Source organism: Schistocerca piceifrons, chromosome 3 (genome assembly GCF_021461385.2).
Source record: "Schistocerca piceifrons isolate TAMUIC-IGC-003096 chromosome 3, iqSchPice1.1, whole genome shotgun sequence".
In the NCBI taxonomy this organism is placed as follows: domain Eukaryota; kingdom Metazoa; phylum Arthropoda; class Insecta; order Orthoptera; family Acrididae; genus Schistocerca; species Schistocerca piceifrons.
In genome coordinates, this window is record NC_060140.1 from 389,418,016 (window position 1) to 389,443,509 (window position 25,494).

Here is a 25,494-nt window from a genome sequence, read left to right on the forward strand (position 1 = left end):
GAAGAACCACATCTCTCCACTTCACTTTGAGTTCTACAACAACATTATATGCTATTCCCAGACAGCAGTTACCATGGGTGTAAGAAGAAAGATTTGAAAAAGAAGAGGACGTGGCCAGAGAAGGGAACGAGGAAGACTGAAAATGCACAATGGTACAGCCACCCGAGTGTTTGCCAGCAAGGACATTCTTCAAGGGATACCGCAAAAGGAAATGATTACGGTTATATAGATGCTGACAGTGATGGGATTAGGGAGAGTGGCTATGAATAACCGCTCATTTATGTTGGAACCACGTCAGTAGGTTTTCGTTTTGTTTTTTTAACTTTATTTGCTGTTTACCCATTGTTTTTCCGCTTGTTGTATTAATTTAGTTTTAATTACTCACATATCCTCGTTTTATAGTGAAAAGTAGTGTACTATGTCTATTATACGTGTCTGCCTAAAAAGATTTTCAAAATATAGCGCAGTAAATAAAATGATTTCGCACTTCTACAGGTTTTACTCTAAAAAGATTTAAGATGCAAGAAGTATATTTATTACATTATATAAATAATGAAGGGGCACTACAATACCTAACCATACCGACAACTATACACAGGCCAGTTGACCATTAGGAAAAAATACTGATGTTTCGATAATAGCTCAAATAATTTATAAATTGTGATTTAACTTTGGCAGTCATTTACTGAGTTTGCTTCAGCAAACCCTTGTATCACTTGTACTCTTAGCCAATCAATAAAATGACCTTTCCCTTGAGCATGTTGCATTTTTTCCAGCAATGTACAAATCAACTACTACCACAAACTGATTTGACATGATATCTTCGAATAGAAAGACAGAAAGTTAGTTGGAATTTGTCAACTTGATTTGCGTATGATGTCATGGAACTCGCCTGGTGACTACTTGGCCAGATCAAATTAGGACTCTAATTACTAGATGGCAAAACCGAATAGTCAGTTGTTGTTACCTACAGTGTGCGCTGGACCAACGAAGACGACCATGGGGAAGTAACAAGCTGATAATTCTGCACTCGCAATATGCATTGATCGAAAGACCTCAAATGTTTGATAAATTAGTGTAAATCTGGAATGAGATAAGTTCCTTCACAAGTACGGATCAAAGTAAAGTTTTAAGAGAGATCTCTAACGTTGCTATGAGTTGCAGCACGTTAATCAGGTCACGGAGAAGGTTTCACATTTCTCATAGAAACTGAGCCGAATAAAAGATTTTAGCATCAAGTATAATAACAAAAATCACCTAACCTGAAACATATATAAATATTTTTGAAGACAGCAACATTTATCTGAGAACGACGGAACTTCATAGTTAGTTCTGCAGCAGAAGGTGAAACTATATGTTATTTTTATAAGAATTACATTTTATATAATTTGTAATGACCATCTACACTGAGTGATAAAATTAATAAATTTTTTCATGTAGAGTGAAAATGTCATTGTTTCCAGATTTGGCAGAAAAAAACAATTTCTGTTGAGCATATCCGTGATAGCAATATCCAGATCGCTGCTAACGGTTTCAGCGGGTGTGTACCCACTTTACGTCGCCCTTTCGGCCTTATCTGAAGCACCTGGCATGCCGTGCATTGAATCAACAACTGCTATAGGTGAGTACAGTAGCCAGTGTGATCTCTAATCAGAGAAAAATCTGTTTCACGCGTCATATCCCTCTTTATTATGTTACGCATCGCTGAAGGACTATATTACACCTCTAATGCATTCCTTCTTTCGCTGCTCACGTTTTACTTTCCTTTTTTCATGGACTATCCATTAAATGTTTGCAAACTTTTTGATATACTTTATTTTCATCCCTTGCACTTTAATTTTTTTTAACTGATCTGCAAAAACGTCTAAAATTCAGAATTAATGCCTGTCATCTACCCTTTTGTCAGTCCCATTCTCAACACGCCCCCTGTGTCACCATTGTACCGACGACTTCGTCTGCTCCACATATTTCATTTATACACTAAAGTGCGCGTCATATATCTTGGCGGCCGAGTTTAGGTTCGTTCTGCGCACCTGACGTCACAAAACACAGTCAGCCAATGAAAAGAGAACGACGTTGCCAGATCTCGACAGCAGTGCAGAGCATGGACGAGTGTCTTCAGTTTTAGAAACGTTCAGTCATAAATAAAGTAATAGAACAAAAGCAATGTCTTGATAGCAGACTTTCTTTTACAGAATGGAAAAAGCATTCTTTATACCAATTGCTTCATATTCTATTAATTAATTAAACCAAACAAGCAATAAGACTCCTAATTCAGGCGATAGCAAGGAAAGATGTTTGTTTCAATCTCACGAACTGCTTTTTCGCAATAAAGAACAGCGGTAATTGTTTATTTCCTATTGTACTTCTATGAAGCGTGAGTAATTCATAGTCATACCAACAGTGTTTATAAGTAGTTGCGTGAGATATTAGGCTCCTTACAGAATTACAATTTTCAATGAGGTGAGGTAGGGGAACGGTTAAGGTGTTGGGCTGCCAATTGAAAGGTTATGAGTTCAAACCTTGTGTGGTGTTTTATATTTTCTTTATTTAAAAACAATATTGGAGTGCCTTTCTTCACGAATTTTATTCGTTTGAATGAAATTTCTAGTGCTTTGCCTCTTCATTAACTTTTTCGCTGCTGCAGACATGTGCTCCCCGCATTCCGCGCTGTGCGCGATTTTGCCATCACTGCACTTCTCGCCTGTGCAGACACATGGTGTTCCCACTGCTTTGACACACTTATCATTCGATTTCACAAAAACTATTTGGGCAAAAAATTTGATTTTTACACGTCTTCTTGCCTGATACCTTCCCCCCATAAATGACTTAATTTTGTTTTGATGTGCAGCATTAAATGTAGTAAACCATTGCACGAAATTTTGAAGAGTTTGCAGAGGTAAAAGTCCATAGCGTATACTTTCCGTATGGTCGATTTTAGTTGCCACAATGTTGAGAATGAAATGTGGACAAGATACCTAAATTTCATATAATATTTACTGTATAACAATATCTCATTTAATTTAAGAACCACATAGGTGTCGTACATAATATTGAGAAATATTCCGTCTTTCGCGACTGTAATAAAAGTTTTATATACACACGGCGCGTTTGGATTTATTTTAAAGTACTTCCATCGGTGAAAGGTATGGCACATACACAATGGTATTCATGCTCTATTTCTTGTTTTTGTTCCACAGTCGCAGTTTTACCAATAGTATTGAAATATATCCCTCTTCTGCAACTGTAATAAGCGACGTATTTAGACCAGACGCGTTTCTCTCTTTTGAAGCATCATAAGAGGACTGTATTTTGTGTCATCCATTGCCAAGTAACCTTTCGTAGTTTTGTGCTGCGGTAGCACAATATTCAACGTTTGTGTTGGCTCATCAGTGTTTTAGCAAATAAATGCTGTTTGTGTGTGCCACACACAAAATTATATTTGACATAGCTCTGAGCACTTCACTGACAAACGGTATATTCAAGTCCTAATGTTTTTGTAAGTCCACAGTTTTGTTTAATGTATTTTGTCTACTTCCTTTGCATTGATTGAAGTGCTTTAAAATAAAGCCAAACGTGCCCAGTGTAAGTAAAACTTTTGTTACAGTTGCGAAAGGTGGAATATTTCTCAATATTACGTACGTCATTTATGTGGTACTTAAATTAAATGAAATATATAGGTATCTTGTCCACATTTCATTCTCAACATTGTGGCAACTAAAATCGACCATACGGAAAGTATACTCTATGGACTTTTACCGCTGCAAACTCTTCAAAATTTCGTGCAAAGGTTTACTATATTTAATGCTGCATAATAACTGCGTTGAACATCGAAACAAAATTAAGTCATTTATGGGGGGAAGGTATCAGTCAAGAAGATAGGTAGAAATCTAATTTTTGAGCCAAATAGTTTTTGTGGAATCGAATGATAAAGAGTGTCAAAGCAGTCGGAACACAATGTGTCTGCACAGGCGAGCAGTGCAGTGACAAAATCGCCCACAGCGCGGAATGCAGGGAACACGTCTTTGTAGCAGCGAAAGGGTTAATGCGGCCGTAGTGGCTTTGCTTCATGAACTGCGCGCTCCCCCCTACACGTAAGCTTGCGAACTATGCTATACTATGGCGCTGCTCCTATTGGCGCGTGCGTCGTGTGCAACTGGCAACGCAGCAATCTCCAGCGTCTGGGCGGGCATGCGCGAGCCGCCAAGATAAAAGAATTGAACTATAGTGGCCATTAAAATTGCTACACCACGAAAATGAAGTGCTACAGAAGCGAAATTTAACCGACAGGAAGAAGATGCTGTGATATGCAAATGATCAGCTTTTCAGATCATTCGCACAAGGTTGACGCCGGTGGCGACACCTACAACGTGCTGACATGAGGAAAGTTTCCAACCGATTTCTCGTACACAAACAGCAGTTGACTGGCGTTGCCTGGTGAAACGTTGTTGTGATGCCTCGTGTAAGGAGGAGAAATGCTTACCATCACGTTTCCGACTTTCATAAAGGTCGGATTGTAGCCTATCGCGATTGCGGTTTATCGTATCGCGACATTGCTGCTCGCGTTGGTCGAGATCCAATGACTGTTAGCATAATATGGAATCGGTGGGTTCAGGAGGGTAATGCGGAACACCGTGCTGGATCCCAACGTCCTCGTATCACTAGCATTCGAGATGACAGGCATCTTATCCGCATGGCTGTAACGGATCGTGCAGCCACGTCTCGATCCCTGAGTCAACAGATGGGGACGTTTGCAAGACAACAACCATCTGCACGAACAGTTCGACGACGTTTGCAGCAGCATGGACTATTAGTCGGAGACCATGGCTGCGGTTACCCTTGACGCTGCATCACAGACAGGAGCGCCTGCGATGGTGTACTCAACGACGAACCTGGTTGCACGAATAGCAAAACGTCATTTTTTCGGATGAATCCAGGTTCTGTTTACATCATCATGACGGTTGCATCTGTGTTTCATGACATCGCGGTGAACGCACATTGGAAGGGTGTATTCATCATCGCCATACTGGCGTATCACCCGGCGTGATGGTATGGGGTGCCATTGCTTACACGTCTCGGCCACCTCTTGTTCGCATTACATTTAAGATGTGTTACGACCCGTGGCTCTACCCTTCATTCGATCCCTGCGAAACCCTGCATTTCAGCAGTATAATGCACGACCGCATGTTGCAGGTCCTGTACTGGCCTTTCTGCATACAGAAAATGTTTGACTGCTGCCCTGGCCAGCACATTCTCCAGATCTCTCACCAATTGAAAACGTCTGGTCAATGGTGGCCGAGCAACTGGCTCGTCACAATACGCCAATCACTACTCTTGATGAACTGTGGTATCGTGTTGACGCTGCACGGGCAGCTGTGCCTGTATACGCCATCCATGCTCTGACTAATTGCCCAGACGTATCAAATGGTTCAAATGGCTCTGAGGACTATGGGACTTAACTGCTGTGGTCATCAGTCCCCTAGAACTTAGAACTACTTAAACCTAACTAACCTAAGGACATCACACACATCCATGCCCGAGGCAGGATTCGAACCTGCGACTGTAGCGGTCACACGGCTCTAGACTGTAGCGCCTAGAACCGCTCGGCCACTCCGGCCGGCCAAGACGTATCAAGGCCGTTATTACGGCCAGAAGTGGTTGTTCTGGGTACTGATTTCTCAGGATCTATGCACCCAAATTGCGTGAAAATGTAATCACATTCAGTTCTAGTATAATATATTTCTCCGATGAATACCCTTTTATCATCTGCATTTCTTCTTGGTGTAGCAATTTTTAATGGCCAGTAGTGTAATACAGCATGAAGTATAAATACACTTATCAGTTCTTAGGAACTGCATACAATTGGTCCCAAACTATATTCAAACTCAGATTTAACGAGATCTTGAGAAGATACGTCACAGCTTACAGAATACTAGTAGTTACCCCGGCCGCAGGACAGCAGGTCGTAGCACGGGTCCTCCGTGTGCCACAAAGTGTGATCTCAAGATTATGCCAACGATTCCAGCAGATAGGAAGCGTGTCCAGGCGCTGCAGTACGGGACGTCCAAAGTGTACAACACGATATCTCACCATCAATGCCGGCAGACGGCCACGGAGTACTGCAGGTAGCCTTGCTCGGCACCTTACTGCAGTCACTGGATCAGTTGTCTCCAGACACATAATCTACAGACGACTGAACAGACATGGTTTATTCGCCTGGAGACCTGCAAAGTGCATTCCACTGACCTTTGGTCACAGGAGAGCCCGTAAAGCCTGGTGTCAAGAACACAGTAACGGTCATTGGAACAGTGGTCCCAGGTTATGTTCACGGACGAATGCAGGTATAGTCTGAACTGTGATTATCGGCGGGTTTTCATCTAGCGTGAACCAGGAGCCAGATACCAACCCTTTAATATCCTTGAAAGGGACGTGTATGGAGGTCGTGGTTTGATGGTGTGGGGTGGGATTATGATTGGTGCACGTACACTCCTGCATGTCTTTGACAGAGGAACTGTAACAGGTCAGATGTATAGGGACGTCATTTTGCACCAGTATGTCCACCTCAGGGGTGCATTGGGTCCCACCTTCCTCCTGATGGATGATGACGCACGGCTCCACCGAGCTGCCATCGTGGAGGAGTACCTTGAACAGAAGATATCAGGCTAATGGAGTGGCTGCCTGTTCTCCAGACTTAAACCCCGTCGAGCACATCTGCGATGTTCTCGGTCGACGTATCGCTGCACGTCTTCAAACCCCTAGGACACTTCAGGAGCTCTGAGAGGCACTGGTGCAAGAATGGGAGGCTATACCCCAGCAGCTGCTCGACCACCTGATCCAGAGTATGCCAACCCGTTGTGCGGCCTGTGTACATGTGCATGGTGATCATATCCCATATTGATGTCGGGGTACATGCGCAGGAAATAGTGGCGTTTTGTAGAACATGTGTTTCGGGACGGTTTTCTCGACTTATCACCAATACCGTGGGCTTACAGATCTGTGTCGTGTGTGTTCCCTGTGTGCCTGTGCTATTAGCGCCAGTTTGTGAAGTGCCACATTGTGTAGCACCAGATTCTGCAATTATCTATAATTTATGAGCATGAGTGTAGTTTAATCGCAGACTTTGACCTATTCTGATAGAACGCCTTGCTGCCGAACACATAACAAACGCACACAAGTTAACGACCGTATGGTTCATATTAAAGGTCAACGTTTTAATTCACTGGGGCAAGATTCAGACAGCACTTCCGCAACAAGGCACAAACAGTCCACATCGTAAACAGGCCACTCGCATCTGGAAGGGGATGGCCCCAGATCTGGGTTTGACGTTCTCCCTCACCAGGTTACTGCCCTAGACGTATCCCGGCAGGCACAAACAGAGCACGTGGCTCAGGCACTGTCGCTTTACCGGCAGTTCGAAACACCAGCCTGCTCCAACAGGTTCACGGCTTCATTAACAAACAGCACAGCGCTCCATGCCCACTTGCTTCAGCCGTGGTCCTTTCTCCAATCTTTTACTGCGTGGAGCCCACGTTCCAACTACCAGGGTTCCGCTGTCGCGCCACGGATGCGCGCTCTGACATAGATGGCCACGCAACGGCACAACCGACAATCGAGGGATCAAAGATAGCCGCACGTCTCAACAACAGAAACTATATCCATTTGAACCGACTACTGTATTCATTCCTTGGCTCTCCTCTACTATTTTAACCCTTTACCTACCATCAAGCCTCAGAGGCCTGTCAGTGATATTTCTACGAGGGTGAGTCAAATGAAAACCTTAAATTTCGAATAACAAATCTAAATTTCGCGCCTTTATCCTGTAAGAAGGTAAGCGTGCTACAAACGGCTTGCAGAATGGCCTGTAGGTGGCAGTATAGTGCAGATGCACACACACCGTCGCAGTGTCAGTATAAAAATGGCCACCCCACTTGCGACTTGCACCAGGGAAGAACAGCGTTCTGTTATTCGGTTTTTGCGTAGTCAAGGTGTGAAACCTATTGAAATTCATCGACGAATGAAGGTTCAGTACGGTGATGCATGTTTGTCACAGCAAAAATTCTACGAATGGAGTTGGAAGTTCGTAAATGGTGTGACTTCAGTGGAAGGTGCTCCTCGTCCAGGTCAGGCACAACGAGTCGTGACTCCACAGAACATTGCAGCAGATGAAACCATAGTGAAGGAAAACCGCCGAGTGACACTGAATGACATTGCAGCATGTTTACAGATTAGTCATGGCTCAGCACACCATATCGTGCATGATGTGCTCCTGGTCCACAAAGTGTCTGCAAGATGGGTGCACGGCAGCTGACTCCTGAAATGACAGAACGACGTGTTGATGGTTGTATAGAACTTCTTCGGCGCTTTGAACGAGAAGGTGATGGCTTCCTTGCAAGAATCGTTACTGGGGATGAAACCTGGGTTCACTTCCACCAACCGGAAACGAAGAGAGCGAGCAAGGAATGGCGCCATTCCTCATCACCAAAACCAAAGAAGTTTCGAACAGAACCATCAGCAGGAAAGGTTATGATGACTCTCTTTTGGGACAAAAAGGCGTCATTTTGGAACATCACATGCCTAAGGGGACCACTGTCACCAGTGCATCATACACAGATCTCCTAAAAAATCATCTGCGGCCTGCAATCAAATCAAAGCGTCACGGATTGCTGTCAGCAGGTGTTCTTTTGCAAGATGACAATGCAAGGCCCCACACTGCCCGTGCAACAGTTGCAACAATCACAGACCTGCATTTTGAGTTCCTTCCTCATCCATCAAACTCACCAGACCTTGCCCCAAGTGATTTCAATATGTATGGACCACTCAAAAACGCAATGGGAGGAAAGCAGTTCCGTTCTGATGAAGAGGTAAGCCACGCGGTGCATGAGTGGTTGCGCGGACTACCAAAATAATTTTTTTTCTAAAGGAATTTATGCACTTTGTAAGCACTGGAGGACTTGCATTGAGCGTGGGGGAGATTATGTTGAAAAGTGATACAGCTTTGTACCACTTGTGCACAATAAATAATATTTAAAAAATATTTAAGATTTTCATTTGACTCACCCTCGTACTATTCCTAATATTTGTCATTTTTAGTAGAGCTTGATGGTCAGCAGTGTCAGTGGTCTTTGCCAGATCTAAAAATATACCTGTGATACGTTCATTGTTGTCTAATTAATGAACTATTACTTACTTGACCTCTGCCATAGCTACTGAGAAGTTATCCGCAATGGCTAGAGCTAACGTTCTTTATTACTAGGATACTATCACAATATGCGACAGTGAACCCTATATCGCTGCAATCGAAAGACTCCCTTCTTCCCTCATACTTAAGAGGATTGGCGGTTCTTTCCGTATGATGTAAGTCTGAAACCAGCTACAGGTACAATAATTAAAATTATGTCGAGAAATATCAGTATTCTGCTCAGCAGCGCCTAACTGACGGCGGTCATGGATCCAGATGGTCTTCCTGCGGCCTCTCAGCTTCGCTACTAATAAAACACTCTGAGATTTCAGTTACTCGATATCCCTCTTAAGCAAGTTTCACAGAAGTTGCTCCTACGGATTTGACACTCAGAATTTGTTTATTAGTGTTCAGCTACCATCCATTACAGCATTCCTTTTCCACTCTTTCTCTCAGACATTGTAGGCTACTGTAGATTTCGTTAAAATACAAACTTCTTACCGAGGTGTTATCATGCTTATATTAACTTAGGTCTAACAAAGTCGCATAAAAGAAATTTAATTTCTTAACCAGTTTCGGGCACTAGATCTCGAAATACATTTCCTGTTTATGGTTTACGTGTTTATGCATAACAACAGTGAATGAATCAAACGACTGTATGGAAATTTTTGTGTTACAGGTATCGAATTGGCTGGAATAAAACATCGCTCATATGTGAACTTTTTAGCAATTGCGTCTTACTGTATTGGAAGCATTGGTATGGGGTTAATAGCCTGGACTCTAAGAAACTGGGTACATTTCGTCCTTGCTGCCTCAGTTCCGTGCTTCATTCCTTTGCTACTTCACAGGTAATTGTAGTGTAAGAAAATGATCGGAGGAGGTCTTAGTCGATTTTACGAACGGAAGCTCTATATTGTCTATATATTAAGTACGATTTTAGAAGGAAACGCGACTGCAGCTCCATCTTGTTTTAAATTGAAAGGTATCTGTCGATGAAAGATCTGGTTGGGGATCGGTGCTCGTGATGAAGGTGTCCATAAAAATGAGTGTAAACGAAAGAAAAACCTTTGATGTTTACATGAACTGAGTTCCCGGATCTGCACATTTATGATAGTTAAATAAGAATTAAATAAATAACATGGCCATATTTATCTGTTGCAGAACGGATAGCAGTAGGACGTAAAATGGAAGTTTGCGAGGGAATACGTAAGCATGTGCTCTGGTAAAAATATCACGTTTATTCGAGAACAGTTGAACGAACTAATAAACTAAACAATTAATAAATGGATGATGATTGCTCTTCTTCATAAAACTCTCGTCTGAGTTACAAAATTACATTAAACGCGTCTTGGAGACCCCACAACGATTTATCATTAATCATTAATTATGGAAGGGTCAGAGGAATGGCGACATTAAAGTACATATACACATATAACAGATATTCAGGACAAATATAGGAATAAAGAAAAAACTTCACCACTATGCACATGGTTGGCAAACGGTCGTTCCCTTGGCTTGAGTGCACGAAGGAAATGAACAAGAATTCATCGATACGAATAAATGTTAACAGTTGTTCCATAGAAGAAATTCTGAAACTAATTTGGAAGTCTTACCCTGAGAATCAGTAACTGTGACATGTAACTATTCTCGCAATACATCAAGACGTGGTCGTCACAATCAAAAGTTCTGCACAAAATGAGTGGTAAAATTCAGAATGATGATGATGATGATGTGGTCCCATACACCGAGTAGCGTAGGGAGCGATGCGGGAGACATGCACTGCCGACTAGGCAAAGTCGTAGCATAGGTGCTTTGCCATTGCCTTCCTCCGACGGTAATGGCGATGAATGATGATGATAACACAACACCCAGTCATCTCGAGGCAGGGAAAATCCCTCACCCCGCCAGGAATCAAACCCGGGACCCCGTGCGCGGAAAGCGAGAACGCTACCGCAAGACCACGAGTTGCGGACTAGCTTACCACATTAGACTGGATATAGCACTGGCAGTCATGATCTGAGAACTTAAGGCTCTCAGATCCGTACTTAACACGTGAAGAGACAACAAAGGCATGTGGAAAATAGATTCCGAACTGAAATCGAAATTCGTGACGTTTCAGAAATCTGTTCAGGTGTACTATACTAGTGAGATCACCAACGAACTAAATCAGACTGAACTAAGAAGATACATCACGAGTCCATATGTCTGAACAGAAATGGATCGGAACAACGGCTTGCACAAGTGGCCAAACGAAACTGGTTACAACGTTCCGAAATTAACCAGAAAAATTCCATATACCGCTAAACGAGCAATGAACGATGATAGCTAGACGTATTTTTGGCTGCAACTGAAGTCTACACAAGTAAGACAATGAATTAACTGTGAATAGGTACACTCACACTTAATAGGTTTCACCCACCTCGCGTCTCCCAGAACCCTGAACACTGCCGATCGAACTGTTTTGGAACACACGTGTCCCGTTCCTTCAAAAGTGGCCAAAGAGCTCCCTATTGTGTGGTGTCAACCTGTACAAGAGCTTCGTCCAAGGCGAACAGAAACCTCTTTGCTACCTGGTACGTGCTTTAGTTCCACAGATCTAGACACTGAAATTTAAATTGTCCATACTGCACATAGATGTATTGAATAAGCGTGTGGGGCTCCGATAATTACCAAAATCTTATTAAATTTTGAGGCGAAGTAAAGGTAATATACTTTGTGATCACTATAGACACACTCAGCTACTCAGTCTTTTATAGTTTGCGCCCAGAATCGAGGTGCCAGAGGTGGGTACATTACACCCCAAAAATCGATGCGATAAGAGATATGAACAGAAATGTTAAGTCTAAACGACTGTAATCCTCAGGTTTTCACTCAGAAAGTTTTATAGATCAGTCTAAATAAATATATAAATAAGAAGCAACAACAAGAGTAGCGTTTCATATTTTCTACGCAGAAAGAAGATTATCCAAGCGACTAAATTAAAGAATATCCTTACGCTATAGGGTATATGTAATTTCAAGGTAAATTTGGTAGTTTTAAAATCATGACTGACGAATAGAAAACATTACTCTACGCCAGCCACAATCAAATCATTAGATTTTCTACCATCAACCTGATTCCATTTATTATTGCTAGAGTCATCCCTTCAATTTCTCCTCCTATATTTCCAAAACTGAACTAAGGGTTAAATTTAAAAGTTTTCCGCTTTGAAATAAATGAAAGTTATGGCGTGTGAGATTAAATGGTATTGTATTTTATAAGTTGTTGCCTTCTGCTGTCCACTACACACAGCATCGGCTGTCAGTGTCACGAAGGTGTCTTACATGGCAGGGCTTGCTACTGGATTTGCAGTTCGAGAGAAGAGGCGCTTACATCCCCATATCGTCATCCAGATTTAAATTTTTCATGGTTTCCCTGAATCACTCAAGAGATTAGAAGGGTTGCCCATCGCTCTCCAAGTACCCAACTCTGCTTAACATTACAGCCTTAAATTGCAGTCTTATGGCTGTTCGCGAAAGAATGACACGAATGACTGGTTTGACGTGCATAGCTACTTCCTTTCCTCGTGGCAACAGTACTAACCAGGATTGCAGCATTTGGAAGTCCACATGGAGGCTGGCGGTTATTGGTAACAGATTTAGATCATCAAAACTGTTTTTTTATTTTATTTATATTTTTCATAACGCCTCTTACTGCTTTGTTGAAAATTAAGTTTAGTGGTTGAAGCTACTTGGAGAAGGACTGGCAGTCTTTGTAATCACCTGAGTAATTTAGGGAAACTATAGAAGAACATAAATCTGGATGACCATACGGGGATGTGAACGCCTCTTTTCCCGAATGTGAATCCAATGGTAGCAAGCCCTGCATTGTGTGAGCTGACTCTGGAGTGCAATAAAAACCAGAATTAGGGTAGCAGGGTACTGAAATTGCGTCCAACTACTGCTTTGCCTAGTGTTACATTCTTTCGGGTATAACAAACTGTGATTAAACATTGACAGGGGGTGTTCTTGTTAGTGTGGATGCAAGTATAACTCACTATAGTGTGTAAACATCTGGAAGAAGTGCTGGGTGAGGTCGACAGACTGTTAGACCGCTGTCCTGATCTGCAGCAACGTTGGATGACCTGAAACGAATGCTGTGGCACCTGTGGAGCACATGGAGTCGCCTGCAATCACTGACGCAGTTGCGCCTTCTAATTCGTTTGCCCTGGAAGGTCGACGTTTACCTGACAGTGAATAGCAAACAGTGACGAAGTCGCAGATATCTGGACGTACTTAGAAAGTGGGTACTAAACGCAGAGCTGTCCCTTACACCTCAAAAACGGATTTGAAGTATTTCCCACTGCTAAAAGTACATCTGAGCCAGCACAGGACGCTTCATATGTTGAGATTGGGCAGATCTTCCTGAAAGGTCCAAAGCAGCGCTTGCCACTGGGAGCATCGTCGTTACACAGGTATTGATGCCCCTTGTGGAAGTTACAGGAGGGTTTGGGAAGAAAGGCTAGTGACCACCTTATCTGCTTGCCAGACGATCTCGTGCAAGATGTTATCGAGGCTCTGCCGGGAGCGATTGAGACCACTGTATACACTCACTTGCAAATCGAACGACGACTGCCGCCTAAGTTTATAGATCATTCCCATTTTCTACAGACAGCTCCCTACTTTGATGAAGACAGTCTTGACTGTGGGGTGGAAGCAGATTTAGCATTTTGCATCATTGTTCCCAAGAGCGATAGTGATCCTCTGGTATGGACCCATATGGAAGGCTTAAAGAAGTGTCAGGCGAGTGTGTTATGATCTTGGATGCGGATTTCTCGACCTCCTCTGTTGGTTGGAGAACTGTAGATCAGGTGTACACTATAGGCAAGAAGTGGCTCCTCGTGTGGCGTCCATACCTGGGTGATTTAGGATAGAGGAATTCATCCACAAGAGCAATAAGATAAATTCTGATATCTGACTGGGAAGAGTATCAGTCCCACTGAAACGAAAATAATACCCACACAGTGCTTGGGAGGGAAAGCTAGTTAAACCAACCGTCAAAAACAAACGCACCAGGGTGGAGGGGGGGGGGGGGGGGCAGGTGGTGTTGTCGGGATTGGTGAAGGTAGATGGAATTACTTGGGAACTGAGAGCAGGAATGCCTGGATACAGTTGTCCTTGAGTGTTAAGCCATTGGACAATAGATTTACAAAACATTTATTAACATCATTTAAGGAACATACATTGGTACTTAGACCATTCAGCAGAATTACTTATATTGTGATTCCAAGTCATAACTTGTTCTACTAAAATTTAAAAAAAAGTTAACATTTCTGATTGGCGGCACTAAGCCACATAACAGGTTCTCAACACAACTAGCAAAATTTCTTTAACTAGTTTGAGGCACTAGCCACACATTTTTTTAAAGAACGATGTAATAACAACGTACAATGACACCTTGACCTAAAGCCAATGGGTACAGCTTCAGATTTGCGAAGCAACAACCCAAGACAAAACCAACAGCCATTGGTGCATGTGACGAGATAACAAGTAGACACTACAATGGATGCACAACGGCAAACAGCAACCATTTTAAAATTTATAATTTAATTGAGCAACGTCTGTGGACTACAAAACATGGGCTCTAGTCACTACAGCAAAATATGCGAAGTTTAAAGATAATTTGCTTACGACAAATAAAATTCTTATCCTAAAATTCCATGAACACGAAAACTAGTCCTTGATAACTAAAGACCTAAAATTTAAATCTCAAATGTAGAAAGTTTCCAAAATGACCTGGGACCTAACCCTTTTAAAATTACAAGATACATCACCAATAGTGAACCACATTTTTAGATACGAACTGTAAATGACTTAAACTTTGGGCACTAGCCCTCCTTGAAATTTTCCCCAACGCAGCCCTAATCTATGGCACACTGTAGTTATTCAAAATACGGCAACAGCCAGTTTGAAGTACAAATTAATAGGCCAATTTTCCTTAAGTCCTATTACGTAGGTAACAAAGTAAAAGATGTTTGAAATCGGCAACCACATGGAGCAACACGAAAACTGTCGGTTTCCTTAAAGTTTAACACTTAATTTGGTGCTTTGAGTTTTTGTCTTTACGAAGAATGATTTTTCATTTTGAGCTCAACAACCCAATTAAGCAATACGACCACTCTTTGTTCCTTTTAAAATTTAACCAGTTACATTTGATCTTTAGGTACTTGTCATCCAAGAGAATAATCCATAACTTTACCGTTGGAAATGATGAAACAAGAATACGTGGTCACTTACAGTATCTTGACTCGACAGCTACCATTTCAGGACTCAGGAATCAAAATTATACTAGCTATTACGTTGCAGAAGGTTTACTAGCGCGTTTTGCTCTCATCATAGAAACAGGCAGTCAGTAAACAAAAGCCGTCAGCTGATAACGTTAAGCTACCACCATACTCAAGACGTTTCGTTGCTTACATATAAACTTCCTGCTTCTACAGCAAATAACAGAAAGAAACATTAATCCACACTGGAACATGAAAGACAGCAACCCACTACAATTCTCAAAGCGTGAGCAAAAAAGATTGTCAACATTCAGGTAATGTAGTGGATCTAAGTAGAACAGTAGTTCAAACAATAGCGGTGTCCTCGCAGTTGATCACAGGCACATCATTGGCCCACTTTCACCGTTCTTCGGTACGTCAAAACAACAGCCGAATACCGACTGCCAAGGAGCCGGCCGTTGTGGCCAAGCAGTTCTAGGCACTTCAGTCTGAAACTGCGCTGCTGCTAAGGTTGCTGGTTCGAATTCTGCCTCTGGTATGGATGTGTGTGATGTCCTTAGGTTAGTTAGGTTTAAGTAGTTCTAAGTCTAGGGGAATGATGACCTCAGATGTTAAGTCCCATAGTGGTCGGAGCCATTTGACTGCCAAGGCGCGGCCGTGCCCACTTCCCGAGATTCCGTCAAACCCCTCCCACTGACGGCCCACAGCTCACTCTTCGAGCGTACGGGCAGAGGGCTTTTCCTATGCTCGGAACGAGTACGACCTCTGACTTTAGCCGCATCGATGCAAATACACAGCCGATAGACAGGTCCAGTCGATTCACACGAATCAGAAATTTTAATTTCTGATTTGAATGTATATTGCAGAGAGCAATAGCGGTGTCCTCGCAGTTGATCACAGGCACATCATTGGCCCACTTTCACCGTTCTTCGGTACGTCAAAACAACAGCCGAATACCGACTGCCAAGGAGCCGGCCGTTGTGGCCAAGCAGTTCTAGGCACTTCAGTCTGAAACTGCGCTGCTGCTAAGGTTGCTGGTTCGAATTCTGCCTCTGGTATGGATGTGTGTGATGTCCTTAGGTTATTTAGGTTTAAGTAGTTCTAAGTCTAGGGGAATGATGACCTCAGATGTTAAGTCCCATAGTGGTCGGAGCCATTTGACTGCCAAGGCGCGGCCGTGCCCACTTCCCGAGATTCCGTCAAACCCCTCCCACTGACGGCCCACAGCTCACTCTTCGAGCGTACGGGCAGAGGGCTTTTCCTATGCTCGGAACGAGTACGACCTCTGACTTTAGCCGCATCGATGCAAATACACAGCCGATAGACAGGTCCAGTCGATTCACACGAATCAGAAATTTTAATTTCTGATTTGAATGTATATTGCAGAGAGAGACTGAACGTGTTTCTGTCAGTAAAATATGCATCAAAATCTAGTTATATTCTAGATGTGAAATTAATTTGGGCAAAGATAAGTGTTAAACGTGGGTCAAACATGGGCGTCACATACTGTCTGTAGAACAGTATCGGCGGCTCATGTGAGGGATAGCTTGGAGAACATTTTGCATAAATTTACTGGTCATGTTATAGTATTAGCTGGAAATTTCAACTTGGCTATTGACAGGGAGACTCAGATGAGTAATACATGTTGTAGGAATAGGGAAGCATGTGAAACTGTTCTAAATGCCTTATTCTAAAATCACTTTCAGTAGCTAATCATGAGCCAACTCGTGAAAATACCCTATTAGAGCTCCATGTCATCAAGAGGCCAGAACTAATCGACACAGTTAACTTAGACCAGGTATTCAGGGGTCAAGTAGCAATATAAATAAAGATAACAGGATGTTTCTGCTGAACAGGAGAACAATAAACAGATTGCAGACTAAGTGATAAACACAGAAATATCATACTCAGCTCCGACAACAGTACGCATCACTAGGCCAGATTCAAGAGTACTGTAGGGGCTAGGGGTCCTCTAATAGGTAGGTGACGTCAAATCCAGAGACTTCCGGCTTGGTAGCAGGTGACTCATTGTCGTATAATCAATCGTTTGTGGTATCCTCACTCAGTTCGCCCCATTAGCGGAGTGACTTTCTGTGGTAGATGTTCCCAGTCAGTGGAAGAACTGTTTCAGGTAGTGGTGCTGCCTCCAAGCACTTTTATGCCTCCACTTTTATGTCTATAGCAAGGCAGGCTCCACAACTCCGGAAAGTGAGGGAAGCGAAGACATATGGAGAATGAACCCCTGGCTGGTCACACCTGCTGATGGTGGATGTCAAGCGAATCCGCTGCTAGCCAACATCACTATATTCTTCCTCTCATAAAGAAATGGATCTTCCAATTTCCATGTTACAGTTGAACCTGTAACTATTTTATTTTTCACACAGTTCATACTGAACACATGTTTATCCTGTCTTTAGCCCTCTATTCACATTGATGTCTGCCTGCTTAACTGAGTGGTAACTTGTTTGCCTACCATGCAGTGGGCCCTAGTTAGATTCCTGGCCAGTTTGGAGATTTTCTCCGCTTGTGGTCTGGGTTTTATGTTGTCCTCCTCATCATTTCATCATCACCAATATGCAAGTCGCCCAGTGTGGCATCACCTGAAATAAGACTTGCAACCCAGCCGCCAATCTTCCCTAGACAGAGTCTCCCAGCCATCAATGCCACACGATCATTTTATACTCACATTGATCAAACTATAAAATATTCACAGAGTCACTTTTGGATTTTTCAGTTTTTATGCAGTTTCTCAGTGAGTGCTGACATATAGGTTGTTAGTAAAGGACTGTGTGTCTAAGGTTGACAGTGCTGTACACTTGCCTGTAACTTCTAAATTCATAGGAGCTAGTGTAATTGTTTCATCTGTTCAGATATAAAATTAGTATCCTAACTGATTGTCATGGTTCTTTGTGCCCCACACTTCAAGATCCATTGCTAAACCATTGTGTGTACTACTCCCTCTGCTTGTTGATTGATAAAGAACACAGCATGAAAAGTGGTCAAAAATGATTTAAACATACTTCTTACCTGCTGATATTCACATGAAGGGCCCAAGAATACCCATACCATTCATTCAGAACGGTTGTTGGCCTCTAGTAATCTCTAAAATGGTACCCACTGATGCCCAAGTTCTGTTCTTAGAGCGCAGAGCACACAATTCATTACATTCTGCCCTATATCCTGTTTGTATGTGCAACAACAGTAGTTCTCTGTGAAACATTATTCCATTGTTCATCGCTCTCCACAACTTACTAAGCTCATTACATTAACTTCCTGGTACATGATATGCTATCCGTACTTGGTTTACAAATACAATACCATTTGTTAATACACAACTCTGTTGCAAACTGCTTACAGTCTAGGTCTGTGCCCTACTCCATTCCTCTGGAAAAATGCCAACATGATCTATTGTGCACACTTTAAGGTCTTCAGTGTTGCCATGTGTTCTCCTGGGACAGTGTATCACATAAGCTGGTATATTAATTGAGTTAAGTGCTTGTCTCATCCTTCAGGCCCATAAGTCATTTTAATTCTGCATGATACAATGCAGCCAATGGCCTTGCCACAGTGGTAACACTGGTTCCCATTGGATCACCGAAGTTAAGCACTGTTGGGCTGGGCTAGCACTTGGATGAGTGACCATCTGGTCTGTCAAGTGCTGTTAGCAAATGGGGTGTACTCAGCCCTTGTGAGGCAAACTGAGGAGCTAATTACACTTGTTGATTGAGAAGTAGGGGTTCCGGTCTTGTAAACTGACATCAGGCCAGGAGAGTGGTGAGCTGACCATATGCCCCTCCATACCCGCATCCAGTGACGCCTGTGGGCTGAGGATGACACGATGGCCAGTCGGTATCATTGGGCTTTTTGAGGTCTGTTCGGAAGGAGTTTTAGTGATGCACACAGGTAACAACAGAAATATGTGGTATCATAAATCAGGCTGAGCATCATTCTTTCCACAGTGGAGTAATTATTCTCCATCTTATTTACATGACTGGTAACACAGATGGTCAGATACTCTCTTCCTCCTATTTCTTTGCTAACATTGCAGGACTATTTCAACTGCCTGTAAAAGGTTTGATGGGACAAGTTCAAATGGCTCTAAGCACTATGGGACTTAACAGCTGAGGTCATCAGGCCCCTAAACTTAGAACTACTTAAACCTAACTAACCTAAGGACATCACACACATCCATACCCGAGGCAGGATTCGAACCTGCAACCATAGCAGCTGCGTGGTTCTGGATAGGGGGGCCTAGAACTGCTCGGCCACTGTGGGTGGATGTTGGGACAAGTGTTAAGTAAGTTCTTCCACCACACAAAAGCTTGCTAGCAAATTGGTGTCCAATGAAACTTTATCCCCTTTTTCAAAAAAATGTATGCAGGGTCTCGCTGATTCTGCAGTTTCAGGCTCAAGTTCCCTGTAATAGTTTTCCAAACCTAGAAAGCGCTGTCATTCCTTTTCTGTACTGTGAATATGAAATTGCCATATGGCTTGTAAAAGCTGAAGCTCTGTTTGCACATCAATCTGGCGATGGTATGGCCAACTTATCAAATTTATTTTAAGATTAAACAGTATTTTCCAAACTTTCTGTTAGCTTGGCTGGTCAGAATCGACTAAACACATTCTTTACTTTGCAATGTTGTCTTGTATATCCATGAGAAACACTATAATACCATCCAAATAATCATACACTGCCTTTGCTTCAGGTTTCATAGCACAAAATATCAAAATATAACAGGTTTTGGAATGTCACCAGTGCTTTCTTCAATCTGAATGACACTTGCTGGTACCAGTAATGAGTGGATTGAACTCTGTAGGTGATGTTGGGTCGGTTCCTCATTGCTGCTTCCAACTCATAGTACACACTTAGCAAATCTAAAGTTGAAAAATTTGACTTTGCCCCAGGCTATCTAAAGTTTTCGTGATATTCGATACTGGTTATTTTTCTGTGACTGTCTGGTGATGAAAATACTGATAGTCACAATAAAACTGATATGCCTAACTCGTAGCATGCTCTTCTTGGTTACAATTACTGATGATTCTCTCCAAGAGCTGGTTCTTTCTTCTACAGTTTCAACATTGAGCTGCTGATTCATGACCTCCTCCATCACCCAGTATGGTTACTTATTTATTAGTAGTTTATTCCCAGTGGTAATCCTATTTTATATTACAGGAGTTACTGGCAGAGGTCGTTGAGATGAGGTGACTCTGTATATTCTTGTTACAGTCTTTCCATTTCCTCCATATCACTTCTCTGTTGATGTGACATTTTCTCCCAGAATATGACTAATTGACAGACTATCCCGATTTAGATTACTGTGCTTTCTACTCTCTATCCTACTCTTCCATCTCCAGTACATCATGATCCCTTAGAATCGACTTGCAAGGTAGAATAAAGCAAGGCACATCTGACACATAATGTAGGGGACTGGGATTTTATAGTGGGTAGGTGATGGTGATTCCTGACAGATTAAGTTTGGTAATAGGTGATTTACTTAGTTGGTTCAGTCTACAATAAAGACCCTGCTCCAACATCCAGCAGGAGGGGTGGGCATTCAACCCACAGTCCTCTGTGTTGACCCATTGTTGTATGGTCATCTCAGTGAGCATAGCTTAGAAGCGGAGCGACCTCGTTTGGTAGACATTCCTACTTGGCGGTGGGGTTCTCAGGTACTGGCACAATGGTCAGGCACTACTGCATTGATAGCAAATAGGCTAGAGACCTGCTCCAGATGTGGTAACTGACAAAAGGCATGACACCCGGAGAGCAAAACATGGTTTCGGCATCTGGCCAGCAGCGGTTGAGAATGGTGGACATGCTGTGGATCAGATGCTGGGAAGGTCTCAGGTTGGTCATCAACCCACCGGTGCTAAGGCTGGACCCTTATACAGGCAGTTCATGGAATGGCGAATGGGGACAGCTGCTCCTGCGGGTGGCAGGTGAAGAGTAGTGTCCCCTCAGCAACAGGCCGATTACTGACACGACAGCAGTCGCCAGTTTGGTTACTCTTGCTGACTGGACGGCCAGTATTTACACACATCTGTGTCATCAGCCATTTTGACAAACAGACGCACTGCTTTTTAAGTATCCTTGATTGCCACTGGTCACCATTCGAGTTGTCATGCTGGTCAGCTGAAGCAGCCATGATGGCACAATGCTATGCAAGAGGATTACTGCTAAAACTTGGTCTGGCCAGCACTGCTACATTAAGTTACACCTTTGATATGCATGTATCAAGCAAAGTTGTGAGGGTTGCAACACCTTCTGTAGTTCGACAACTGTGCTGAGAGACGTGCCAAAGTAATAAAGCGGTGGTGGCAAACCTGCCAAAGCTCTCCTTCCTCCTCCCCTGCCCCCTGACCTCACAAAACAACTTCCCTACAAATTGTTTCATGCAGATTTAGCATTTTTGATAATTTCTTAAGGGGATTAATAAACACTCAATCATAACGGAAAAAATATTATGAATTGACTGTGCTGATGGAAAAAGCTGCATACAACAAATTAAATGTTTCATTTGTATTCTAAGAAAATTGAATGTAAAACAAGGTCTGTAACTTGTTGTTTAGGCAGCAACTGTACATTAGTTGTATGATGTATAGTAAAGAAAAGATTTTATATGTTCCCCATAAATGATTGATACTACACAAATTACATATTCCCGCGATACTATCGGTGAAACAGCGACAAATACAGTGCTGCGACAGTACATGTTTGTGTCTACAGTCGCAGTTTATTTATTTTGCCTAATAATTACTGGTTTTGGCACACAGTACCATCCTCAGTCCATTTCCTGGCACGTAGCCGTCAGCTTATTTCGCAGTTACGTATTTGACACACCTACTTTGGAAATAAGTGTGACGACTGTGGGCCAGGGGATGGCCTGAGAACAGTACAGCGTACCGAATATGGTAACCCTTAGAAATAAATTGCGACTGTAGATACAAACATATGTTTTTACTACATAAATTACTAATTAAGTACAATCGTGTACGATACAGAAATATAAGAAAAAGGGCTGCAGTTGTCGAGGGAATATTCCGTTCTAGCAATTTTGTTTTTGTTATCATTTTTTTTGCATTACCTTGCTTGCAGCGAAAGAAATCCATTCATTTTGCCACTGAAATAAATTTTAACAGCAGTGTCGGGCTTTATCTGCAGGATAACTAATCTGACGGCCTGCCTATGCCTATGGTTGACCTTATGTAATTATTTTATCATCATTAAATTGCTAAATACGGCTTCACAAGATGAAGCCGTCACTGGACTTGTCTTACGAATCCTCAAAGCTGTTTCGATATAGTGATAAGCTTCTCTTAACTCTCACTCATACCCTCAAAATGTCCAAATGTGAAGCCAATTCAGTGCTCTTAACTAGATGTTTGACCTTAAACTTGAAAACAGGTAGTTCGTTGAGTAGCTCAATTGCATCAACATATTTACTTAATTTGGCATCAAGATCTGATATAAATTTTTCTAAGTAAAACAGAGGTTTCATTAAAGGCATTTCTTTAATCAGGAAATTACAGTAAGATGAATTGCTGTGATATATTTATGGTATCTCTTTCATATTTCACTTATTATTTTATCAAATATTGTGAACCTCTCGAGGTCAGCGAGCCTTCATGTAGTTTTCAGTAGACAGATATCGGAAGAAAAATTGGCAAAAAAATGTTCGAATAACGCATTTGTGTCACTACTCTCTTGCTCGTATTTGAGGTCCTATAACTTCGTAGCGAAGTAGCAGTAAGTGATCAATTACCGAAATTAAGCGAGCTGTGTAGGTGGGAACTATGTAAAGCACTCTAGTTGGACGAAATGAAACAGTGTCAACATTGTTGCAGGTCTAGGGAAATCATTTTTCTCTTAGACATAATGTAGGAACAAGGTTGGCATTAGAACCCACGAACTTCTTCCGGTTATTTCTTCAACCTTCTCTGTTGAGGTTTCTTCCAGTCAGCTTTTGCGCCAGCTTTGTTCCTGCTCCCTTGGTGGGGGCCTATCTCCTTACCCATTAGTATGACTGTGACCAAATTACAAAGCTGCTACGAAAGCAAAGAGAGTTTCATTGCAAATTTAAACGTTGCAAAAGCGCCACAGAGCAAAAAATCTCACAAAGCCTAAATTACCTTAAAGATGACCTCCTATGGAGCATTTAAGGAACTGGAAAGTAAAATTCTATCTACCGACTTGGGTTTATGTTAAATCTGTAAACGGATCGAAGCCATCTGTCCAGACACACTGTCGCCATAATGATATCGACATGAAGGGTGACACAAGGAACGCCAAAATACTGAAAGTTTTTTTCCAAAACTGTGTCACCCTGATAGATCCCACTCTAGGTCCGCCTTAAAATTGTCGTACGAACGTGAGAATGACAGGTATCGAAATAAGCGACCAAGGCATGGAACAGAAACTTAAAACTTTCAACAGATAGAAGGTCAAGCTATCTGACGGAATACCATTGGTTTGTATATGGATTAGGGGAAAGACCTAGCCCCTCTTATGGCAGCAGTGTACCGTATGTCTCTGGAGAAACGAAACGTTTCTAACGATTGGAAAAAGGTACAGGTCAATCCCGTTTTCAATAAGGGTCATCGAACAGGCGCTCAAAACTATTGGCCTATATCTGATGTGTGACTGTTGTACAATTTTGGGACATGTTGTATTTTCCATATTAGTGATTCACATTTTATATATTATATATTGTTAACACTAGAAGTACTGTGTGGGTCATTTTTGACCCACGATGGTTTTTCGAGGACCGTAGCCCCCTCCTGAATCATCACAGGATCAAACGCTCCCGTGACTTTTCATCATTTATGGGGTTGTACAATTCATCAAAATTTCATCCCCCTAGCTCACCTAGAAGCATGAAAAATTTACCTGTTATACCAGTAGTGCCATGTGGGTCATTTTAGACCCACACGCATTTTAACGCAATCTGATATCAGTAACACCGGCTTTCAGACACTAAATAGTTTCTGGGCGTGCCTAGACGTTATTCACGAGATGTTAGAGTATATTATGATACTTTGGGCCAAAAAGAACGTGAAATACGAAGTATTCACAAGTCGGCTGATGTTTTGTATCAGCGCGGCTTTCTGTTTCCTATGGAGTGGCGACGTGTAGACCTACGGAATGACACTGGGAAGCTACAGAATAACATATTATACAGTGGGGAATTCCCCCGTCCCCTTCTCCAATGCTGTCTGGGACACTGCTAACAGTTCTCTTGCACAACAGCAGATGTCAGGTGCGTAGCCCTTACGGGACGTCACGACTAACAGCTTCTTCACCTCCTGAAACTGGCAGATGAGCTGAAACAAAAAGGAACAAGTTTAGTTGGAGCTTTTCGGAGATTACTCAAGGAGGTCCTTCCTGCAGCGCGAAGTGGAGATGACACATTGTATGCAACACACTTACAAGTCAGGCGACAATCTACTCACAGCTTACCAGGGGAAAAAGAAAAAAAAGTACCCGTATTCTGAATAACAAGTATGCTGGATGTCAGACGAATGAGAATACTGGGAATAAACTTCCAGACACTGTGAAGTTTTATAATGGGACTAAGGATACAGTCGATGTAATTGACCAAATGGCTAGACACTGCAGTGTCCGAGCTGGCACCCACCGAAGGCCTGTGCGTGTCTTTTACAATATTCTTGACCTTGCCATGATAACGCTCACACAATTTTTAAATTACCTAGCTCTAAGAAGATTTCACGTCGGGACTTCATCCTCAGAGTAGCAGATGAGCTTGCTGCCCTCTAGAAACTGCAGACAGGAGCCTGTCTCCCCTTGCAGGCACTCGATACCGGCGCTGGCCAGTATGGAAAAGGCGCTGTCAAATTCAGGACTTTTATACACAGAGTCACAGAGAGCTTGCTGCCTCTTACAAACATCCGAGAGAGGTCAATTTCCCCTTTCAGGCACTCGATAGCGGCACTGGCCAATATGGAAGTGGATGGTCTTGTCAAATTCAGGTTTCCTCAAGCAACAAATCAACAAAGGGAAATAAAACATCAAGCGTATGCTTCAAGTGCAAGCATG

General features: G+C 42.5%; 1 protein-coding gene and 1 pseudogene across 2 annotated transcripts in view; both read left to right on the forward strand.

Moving 5' to 3' along the window:
- Nucleotides 1–25,494, forward strand: part of LOC124789400 (solute carrier family 22 member 7-like) — a 90,225-nt gene that overhangs the window by 43,471 nt on the left and 21,260 nt on the right. For both annotated transcript variants that reach the window (XM_047256739.1, XM_047256740.1), the window contains exons 4-5: nucleotides 1,464–1,621; nucleotides 9,858–10,026. In XM_047256739.1, the coding sequence (XP_047112695.1) occupies nucleotides 1,464–1,621; nucleotides 9,858–10,026 (327 nt within the window). The remainder of the gene's footprint in view (nucleotides 1–1,463; nucleotides 1,622–9,857; nucleotides 10,027–25,494) is intronic.
- On the forward strand, nucleotides 18,990–19,107 carry LOC124790863 (annotated as a pseudogene).